Consider the following 9,789-nt stretch of genomic DNA (forward strand, 5'->3'; position numbering starts at 1 on the left):
ACACATCCATGGAGCATTCACACAACACATCCATGGAGCATTCACACAGCTCATCCCTGGAGCATTCACACAACCATCCCTGGAGCATTCACACAGCTCCTCCCTCTGGGTCCAGTGTGCTTCTTCTGTTTTGAACAAGCAGTGTCTCTGAGGACAAACATCAAACAGGACGTCACATTCAATGCAGATAAAAGGCGACTTAAGAGAAAGAACGTCTGGAACAATGAACCAAATGCAGCGGCGGTTCCACCGCTGGACACGTTCCACCGCTGGACCCGTTCCACCGCTGGACACGTTCCACCGCTGGACCCGTTCCACCGCTGGACACGTTCCACCGCTGGACACGTTCCACCGCTGGACACGTTCCACCGCTGGACACGTTCCGACGTTCCCCAGAGAGAAAGGCAGAGCAGGAAGAAGTCATGGAACCGAGCAAAGTTCTTCTGAACAGAACCGTGAATGTGAAGCTGAGCAGTGAAGCTCGTTTCAGTTCTGGTGAATCTCCGACTTTATCTTCATGTTTCTTTAGAGATTCAGCAGAACGTTGCTCCGTCCCACAGCGTCGCATTCAAACTAGAGCCACGACGGGGAAACACCGCCGCCTAGTGGTCAGTTCTACATGTCGACGTCGGAGCTTCCCAGCTCCAGCTCTTCCTTCTCAGCTCTTCCTTCCCAGCTCTTCCTTCCCAGCCCTTCCTTCCCAGCTCTTCCTTCCCAGCTCTTCCTTCTCAGCTCTTCCTTCTCAGCTCTTCCTTCCCAGCTCTTCCTTCTCAGCTCTTCCTTCTCAGCTCTTCCTTCTCAGCTCTTCCTTCCCAGCCCTTCCTTCTCAGGTCTTCCTTCCCAGCCCTTCCTTCTCAGCTCTTCTTTCCCAGCTCTTCCTTCTCAGCTCTTCCTTCCCAGCCCTTCCTTCCCAGCTCTTCCTTCCCAGCTCTTCCTTCTCAGCTCTTCCTTCCCAGCCCTTCCTTCTCAGCTCTTCCTTCCCAGCTCTTCCTTCCCAGCTCTTCCTTCTCAGCTCTTCCTTCCCAGCCCTTCCTTCTCAGCTCTTCCTTCCCAGCCCTTCCTTCTCAGCTCTTCCTTCCCAGCTCTTCCTTCTCAGCTCTTCCTTCCCAGCTCTTCCTTCCCAGCTCTTCCTTCCCAGCACTTCCTTCTCAGCTCTTCCTTCCCAGCTCTTCCTTCTCAGCTCTTCCTTCCCAGCTTTTCCTTCCCAGCTCTTCCTTCTCAGCTCTTCCTTCTCAGCTCTTCCTTCCCAGCTCTTCCTTCTCAGCTCTTCCTTCCCAGCTCTTCCATCTCAGCTCTTCCTTCTCAGCTCTTCCTTCTCAGCTCTTCAGATATAAATGGATAAATGTTGGGAAACAATTTACTTCATTCAAACATTTTATTACAGTTTCTATAATTGAATGTAATGTTAACCTAATTAATAGAAACTCTAAAGAGTGATGCAGGTTATTCACAGGTACATTAGTTTTTCTTCCTTTCTGTTCTCACAACATATAAAAGAATCGTCAAAAATACTTTTTTTTTTTAGAAAAGGAGAAAAACTATTAAAATATTTTCACACTGCAAAATTTGATCAGAACCTTTTGATTGGATGATTTATCTTTTTGAAATTACAATAACAACAGAAACATCCTGATAATGATATTGATGATTAATGGAATTCATTTCAAACATTCTGACTGACTTAAAATATTTACAGTTGGCACATTTTGAAGGGGGCGGAGCTTTATAAAGGTTTAGCTGTAAAAACAGAATTGTGACCTGAAGGGGGCGGAGCTTTTAGAAACATTCTTCCTCAAGTCAGAATTCCAAACATGAAGAATAACTGAAACACACAATTAACTGGTGCAACTGGCTGCTGAAGTATTAAACCAGAATTCCTTCAAACCATTTATACACAAATAAAACCTCTTTCCTTCCACAATAACTTCAACTTTGGTTCTTTGTAATATTTGGAAAACAACATTCCTTCAATAACGACATTCAGACTAAAGGGAAGGAAAGTCCTGTGCCCAGGGTACACCACCCACTGCACACCGCCCACGGTACACCACCCACTGCACACCGCCCACTGCACACCACCCACTGCACACCGCCCACGGTACACCACCCACTGCACACCGCCCACTGCACACCACCCACGGTACACCACCCACTGCACACCGCCCACGGCACGCTGCCCACGGTACACCGCCCACTGCACGCCGCCCACGGTACACCTCCCACTGCACACCGCCCACGGCACGCTGCCCACGGCACGCTGCCCACGGTACACCGCCCACTGTACGCCGCCCACGGTACACCTCCCACTGCACACCGCCCACGGCACGCCGCCCATGGCACGCTGCCCACGGCACGCTGCCCACGGTACACCGCCCACTGTACGCCGCCCACGGTACACCGCCCACTGCACACCGCCCACGGCACGCTGCCCACGGTACACCGCCCACTGCACACCGCACACGGCACACCGCCCACTGCACACCGCCCACTGCACACCACCCACGGCACGCCGCCCACTGCACGCCGCCCACTGCACGCCGCCCACGGCACGCCGCCCATGGCACGCTGCCCACGGCACGCTGCCCACGGTACACCGCCCACTGTACGCCGCCCACGGTACACCGCCCACTGCACACCGCCCACGGCACGCTGCCCACGGTACACCGCCCACTGCACACCGCACACCGCCCACTGCACACCGCCCACGGCACACCACCCACGGCACGCCGCCCACTGCACGCCGCCCACTGCACGCCGCCCAGTGTACACCGCCCACTGCACACCGCCCATGGCACACCGCCCATGGCACACCTCCCACTGCACACCGCCCACGGCACACCACCCACTGCACACCGTCCAGTGCACGCCACCCACTGCACACCGCCCACTGCACACCACCCACGGCACGCCGCCCACTGCACACCGCCCACTGCACGCCGCCCAGTGTACGCCGCCCACTGCACACCGCCCATGGCACACCGCCCACTGCACACCGCCCACGGCACACCACCCACTGCACACCGTCCAGTGCACGTCGCCCAGTGTACACCGCCCAGTGTACACCACCCACTGTACGTCGCCCCCTGCACGCCACATAGCGCACGCCCCCCAGTGTACACCGCCCACGGCACACCGCCCAGTGCACGTTGCCCACTGCACGCCGCCCAGTGTACACGACCCACTGCACGTCGCCCAGTGTACACCGCCCACGGCATGCTGCCCACGGCATACCGTCCAGTGTACACCGCCCACTGCATGCCGCCCAGTGTACACCGCCCACGGCATGCTGCCCACTGCACGCCGCCCAGTGTACACCGCCCACTGCACGCCGCCCAGTGTACACCGCCCACTGCACGTCGCCCAGTGTACACCGCCCACGGCATGCTGCCCACGGCATACCGTCCAGTGTACACCGCCCACTGCACGCCGCCCAGTGTACACCGCCCACGGCATGCTGCCCGCGGCACACCGTCCAGTGTACACCGCCCACTGCATGCCGCCCAGTGTACACCGCCCACTGCATGCCGCCCAGTGTACACCGCCCACTGCACACCGCCCAGTGCACGTCGCCCAGTGCACGCCGCCCAGTGTACACCCCCCACGGCACGCCGCCCACGGCACACCACCCAGTGCACGTTGCCCACTGCACGCCGCCCACTGTACGTCACCCACTGCACGCCACATAGCGCACGCCGCCCAGTGTGCACATGTCCGGGTCAGTTGTTGGGTGTAAATGCATCGTCCAATCAAAGCCCCCCGGGACCTGAACGTCTGATGGACGCCGTCCCGTCAGTCACCAGAGACAGGAACTGTCCTCCAGCAGCAGCTTCCGCCAGGGAAACTATAATAAGGGTTGGAATGTGTGCGGCTCTCACTCATTCATACTTTACAACTAATACTCACAGGGAATTTAAAAAAAGTACTTTGATATAAACACTAAATCAGTTTCCAAACTATTAATCAAATTCTACTTGATGTGGATATTTTGGGCTATTAAATGCTGCAAACACCTTTATGTATCATGACGACAGTTTTTATAAGAATAGAGTCACAATCAGTAGAAGAAATCTCAACAGTTCTGATTATGACTTTTTATTTAATTTCCATCTTCAGTCTCCAGCTTCGGCTCAGGTTTCATTTATTTTTACTTTTCAATACGACATGAATTCTGATTTCATGAGAACATTTTATGTGTTTTAAAATTTTACTTTTCCAGCTAAGATTTTGACTTATTTTCACATTTTTACTTCGTATGTGAAATATTACCTATCACAGTTTCTTTATATTGCTAACTTCTAACTTTGACAGTTTTTTGTTATTTTTACTAAATAAAATGAGAAACTGCCTTATAAAGGTTTAATAATAATTAATCAACCTTAAAATAGTTTTCATTTCTAAAAAGATTATCTTAATTTCAGAAATTCCAAATTTCTAGTTTTTAGAAATCAGTTCAATGTTTCATGTATTTCAATGTTCTTTGTCTTGATGAAGGAATCACCTTCATCCTCATGAATTAAAGTTCTTGTGAATCTTAATATGATGATTATTGCTCTGGAACTTCTGGACTCCACATTTTCTTGTGTTGAAATCATTTTGTTAAAGAACCCAACAAAAATCTTGTGGGGGAAAAAACATACAAGAAAATGAAGTATGTTAAATATTCTACTTCAAAACGTGAAGAATTAATGGTTCAGTTCTTTTCCTCTAAAATACGATGTCGAGTCGACAAAATGTGGTCCTGGTCGTTTTCACACTCGGGAACATGAGATCTTTTTTTGTGTAATTTTATCAAAACAATCAGAATGAAAACCTCCCAAATAAAAAAAGATTCCATAATGTTTCAGTTTCTAATCTCATGAATTTAAACATGAAATCAACTTCATTTGTCAGAACCAACAGCCACTCGGACCAAATCCTTCATTTTAATCAAAACTTTAATAAGACGGAACATGTGAGCAACATTTTTCTCCACAGCGTCAAACTGAGCGTGAGCTCCTGCTGACTGGAGGCTGACGTTGTGGCGGCGGCTTGGCTTCCAGAGAGCAGAACGACTGAGTCATCACACCACCGAGTGAAGACGAACACCAAACATCGTTTTGTGTTGAAACGGCAACGCTTGGAAAACGATGTCTATTTCCACAGAAACGGCAGAAACTTAGAAAATGATATAGTGAGCATGCCAGGCCACTAGGTGGTGCTGTTGTTAGACACACACACACACACACACACACACACACACACACACACACACACACACACACACACACACACACACACACACACACACACACACACACACACACACACACACACACACACACACAGCAGAGAACAATGACCTCTAAACATTAACAAGGAGAACACGGACGTTCTAGTGGACAGACCAAGTTGGATTGTTATTACGGTGACTGTCAAAATAAAACCACCAAGTTGGATTGTTATTACGGTGACTGTCAAAATAAAACCACCACGTTGGATTGTTATTATGGTGACTGTCAAAATAAAAGTACCAAGTCCAGGAGAACATGGACTGGGAGTCATGATACCACAGAAGAAACATTGTTCTGATTGTCTCTACTGAGCATGTGCAGAACTACTAGTTACTACCAACGTGGTGACCAGGACCTGGACCAGGACCAGGACCTGGACCAGCATTTTAGAAAGGTTTCCTTTCCCCCCCGTTTCCATGGAGACGAAGCGTTTCTTATAAGATGCATTTCGAGGCTGCGAGCACTGTTGCGTTTCCTCTTGGAGCCGTTGTAAACAAGGCCTGACTCTGGAGGACAAGCTGAGATTAAACTTGTGTTCCTCTGGTTCCTCAGGTTCCTCTGGTTCCTCTGGTTCCTCAGGTTCCTCTGGTTCCTCTGGTTCCTCTGGTTCCTCAGCAGGCCGAGCCGTCGGCCAGGAGATGCTTCCAGTCGCAGCTTTAAGCAGATTGTTTTTTACTTGCCTGTGGGAGTTCATTGGAACTAGAAAACCCCTTTCTGGACGAGCAACAGAAGATTTGCTGAAGCTTTGAGGCTTTAATCACTTGTAGATAACTTGTAGTAAGTCGTCGGCACTCGAGGGGCTTTCACCATGTGGGACAAGGAGTCAAACCTGAGCTCCCAAACACAGAGTTTTTCATTTCACATGAAATCGTCATGTAAATGTTCCATCATAATCTGGTCTCCCAGTGGAAATAAGAAATTCTTTAACACAGAAAAGAGCAGGTGAGGCTGAAGGGACACATGTAGACCTCCATCTGTCTTCTTTGAGACCAGATTATTGCTTTTACTGATTGGAGGAAAGAATTATATTAATTATTATGTGTTTTGAGGAGGACACTAACAAACACGCATGGAGATTTAGAACGATTTAATTTAGAGAAACACAGTTAACTGAGAGGTTTTCTCCTGCACACAATCTTTTATTCCCGTCACTTTTAAATGTGTTGAAGTTCAGTCATAGGCTTTTTCTGGTTTTGAGTAATTACTCCGTTTTTCTCAGAGCCACAGAGCAGCTCGTCATGGAGGCTGTTTGCAGTGTAGAAACATGACTCATGTTGTTGCCTGCTGGGGAGGAAATAGAGAATAAATAGAGCGCTGTTGATCTGTGGCTCTGCAAATGACTGGCCAGAATGTGATCCTGGGGGGCGAACACTGACAAGCTCTGACAAGTAGTGCAAATCTCTTGCAGCAGTAATAATAATAGCCAAGGTGCTCTCCTCAGACACATTCAGTGCTTCCTCATTCTTGTGCATCAATGCGTAGAAATCAAAAGAAAAAAGAAAAGCTTCCTGTGTGTACCCTCGCTGCACAGCGAGGAATCTTCCCCACAACCGGCTCCGAGGGAAAAGGTTCAAAGTAAAGGCACAGAGATTCAGACGTGCTTCAGTCCTTCCCTCCTTGCTGGAGAAGATGCTCGAAGCCGGCCGACTGGCCGCCTGTCAGTCAGAAACGAGCAAAACAAAAACTCAAGCAGCAACAAAACAAACAGAAAACCGCCTCCTTGTCTCTCTCAAGTCAAACTAGGTCCATTTAGAGTCGCTGCACTGGAACGGGTCTGAGTCACGGCGACACCAGCAGGGGGCGACGGGGACTCCTGAGTCCCCTTACGACCGTCTGAACGTCTCTGGTTCGCCGACACGGAGCCAGTCAGAGTTCAGCTTTAATGTTTTGGATTCTTCATTAGTGCTCGAGTCAACATTCCTCCGGGATTAAAACCACGGCTGAGCAGCCTCACCCTCCTCATCCTCACATCTCAGCCAGTATTTGTTGAATGGGATCTCTAAACATGGTTCCACCGCTCTGCTGAATCTACTGGGAATTAATCGTTCTGGAGAAACCAACATGCCACTATAAACAGCCGCATCGGGACCGAACTGAGATAAAGTCGGTTTCTGGCCAACGTGCGTCTGTGCTCTGCCAAATCCAAATGATCATTTCAAATTAGAAAGGAAGTTGGTTAAAATAAAGCAAATGCTGAAAACAGAAATGATTCCATTAGTAGAGGCCCCAGGGTCCAAGCACCAGGAAGAGTTCTGCTGGGGGGACCTGCAGACCTGAGGTTTGTGTAAAGAGAACAACGTTATTTGGAAGAAGGAATATCGAATATCACGGTGGGTTTAAGTGTTAGTATTCATCGTTTGGTTATGGCAGTAGTTGTAATTGGGTGTTGAGCTAATATCATGCAGCCCGAGTTTCTGTTGCATCCAGAGGATATAGAGGGGAATCCAAAGCGACGGCTCTACTTCCTGTAGAGGAAGCTCTCCTTCAGTCCTCAGGTCAGCCAAGGTCACGTCCAGCATTGCTCCTGGTTTTCTATGTTCATGAATTTAACTTTCCTGGTTTGGTTAGAAAAGACTTTTTTATAACACTAAGAAGCTTCAGAATTCACCAGTGACAGTTCCTGGTATTGGTGCCTTGCAGACCTTTATTCTTCTTCATTATCTTCCAGTGGAAGGAACCACAAATGTGAAGTTTGATTTATTTGGATTTGAACTTTTCTTTTCTGCAGCAGATTCTTGAAGACTTCATGTTTCATCTTTGATTCTGTCTCGACGTGGAACATTCCTGCAGCTAAATGAGAAGAGATAGAAGCTTTTTATACTTTAACTGTCATATTGTTAACTATAGAGACTACATCTTTAACAAATACTCGTGCCAATACACAGATGTTGCTTTGAAACTTAACATTAACTTCTCAGAGCTCTACTGGACTTTAAACTTTCCCAACTAAATATCCATTAAATCAGATTTCTAAAGTTTGCTTTGTTAGGTTTGAACTGATTCTGTCCAGCTGCAGCTCGGCACCGAGTCGTTACGTCCATTAGAAAAGCACCAAAGTGGTTTTAGATGGTATAAAAGCTCATTGTTGACATTCAGGAATCTGCTTAGTAAAACCCATCGCCAGCAGATCAGGGAGGAATCAGCAGCTCTAGAGTCTAGAGTCTGGAGTCTGGAGTCTGCAGTCTGGAGTCTGGAGTCTGGAGTCTGGAGTCTGCAGTCTGCAGTCTGCAGTCTGGAGTCTGCAGTCTGGAGTCTGGAGTCTGCAGTCTGGAGTCTGGAGTCTGGAGTCTGGAGTCTGGAGTCTGGAGTCTGCAGTCTGGAGTCTGGAGTCTGCAGTCTGGAGTCTGGAGTCTGGATCGAGGCCTTTCAACTCATCATCAACACTCAGGTTGATCAGGAGGGAGCAGAGCCCATTTATCACGAGCTAGTGCAGACCATTAGGAAGGGGACTTATCTCACACACACACACACACACACACACACACACACACACACACACACACACACACACACACACACACACACACACACACACACACACACACACACACACACACACACACACACACACACACACAGAGGAGGTATGAAAAGAAACCCCCAAAAAGCACAAAAAATGAAGTATCCAAGTTTTTGGCGAAGGAGTTTCTGTGTTTCTGTGTTTCTGTGTTTCAACACCGGCCAGGACTTCCAGGAAAAGGCGACGGAAAAGCGCTGCAGTGCATTCTGGGGGTTTGAGTTTGTATTTACATGAAAGGTTTTGATATTTACACACATCAGCGCCTTTTGTTGCTGCAGCGACGGGAAACATTTCATGTGTTTTGCTGTAGTTTCCTCGGCGGATCAGTACTCCCACTCGTCCGTCTTCATGTCCAGGTAGTTGAGAATGTTCTGAGCAAACTTCACCGCCTGCTTCCGAGCCATCTTGGTGGACTCATCGCCCTGCGGGTCCACGGCGTCCAGGGTCAGCAGCTGCTTGGTCAGCAGCTCCTCCAGCATCATGTAGCTCTTGTCGGCCCGCTTCCCATCGAAGCCCAGCACCTGGGCCTGGAGGTCCGACAGGCTGCCCAGGACCAGCCACACGGCCCGGTGGGACGGGTGCTCGGCGGGGCCCGGCTGGCGGCGGGCCAGAGCCTCGCGGAGGTCCAGGAAGTTGATGATCGCCTGGACCTCCACCACGGCGCGGCGCCGGGCCTCCCGGATGCAGGGGTTCCTGGCCGTGTCCACCTGGTCCAGGTGTGTGAGGAGGCTCTGCAGCTCAGCCTTGGGCCTGAAGCCCAGGTCGGCCGTGGCACAGTGCCGCAGGACGCCCTCTCGCAGGTGGGACACATGAGCTCGCACCGCCTCGATCTCTCGGATGGAGTTGTTCCGAGCCAAGTCGTACCTGCAGACACAAACACAATCGTTCGGAGCCAGAAAGCACAAAAGGGAGGAACCGTTCAACAGAACCAGTATCGTAGTGTCCGGACTAGAAGTTGCATCCATCAAAGAACGAGGATAAACCATGTTCAGATTACCG

At 49.7% G+C, this 9,789-nt stretch overlaps 1 protein-coding gene across 4 annotated transcripts in view; it reads right to left on the reverse strand.

Moving 5' to 3' along the window:
* Nucleotides 1–4,711: 4,711 nt before the first annotated feature.
* bag5 (BCL2 associated athanogene 5) overlaps nucleotides 4,712–9,789 on the reverse strand; it is a 17,565-nt gene continuing 12,487 nt past the window's right edge. For 2 of the 4 annotated variants that reach the window (XM_080480137.1, XM_080480136.1), the window contains exon 3: nucleotides 4,712–9,654. In XM_080480137.1, the coding sequence (XP_080336263.1) occupies nucleotides 9,114–9,654 (541 nt within the window). In that variant the 3' untranslated portion in view covers nucleotides 4,712–9,113. The remainder of the gene's footprint in view (nucleotides 9,655–9,789) is intronic. The other 2 variants (XR_013935993.1, XR_013935994.1) reach the window with 2 other exon arrangements.

This window comes from Lipophrys pholis (genome assembly GCF_963383615.2).
Source record: "Lipophrys pholis genome assembly, chromosome: 14".
NCBI lineage: Eukaryota > Metazoa > Chordata > Actinopteri > Blenniiformes > Blenniidae > Lipophrys > Lipophrys pholis.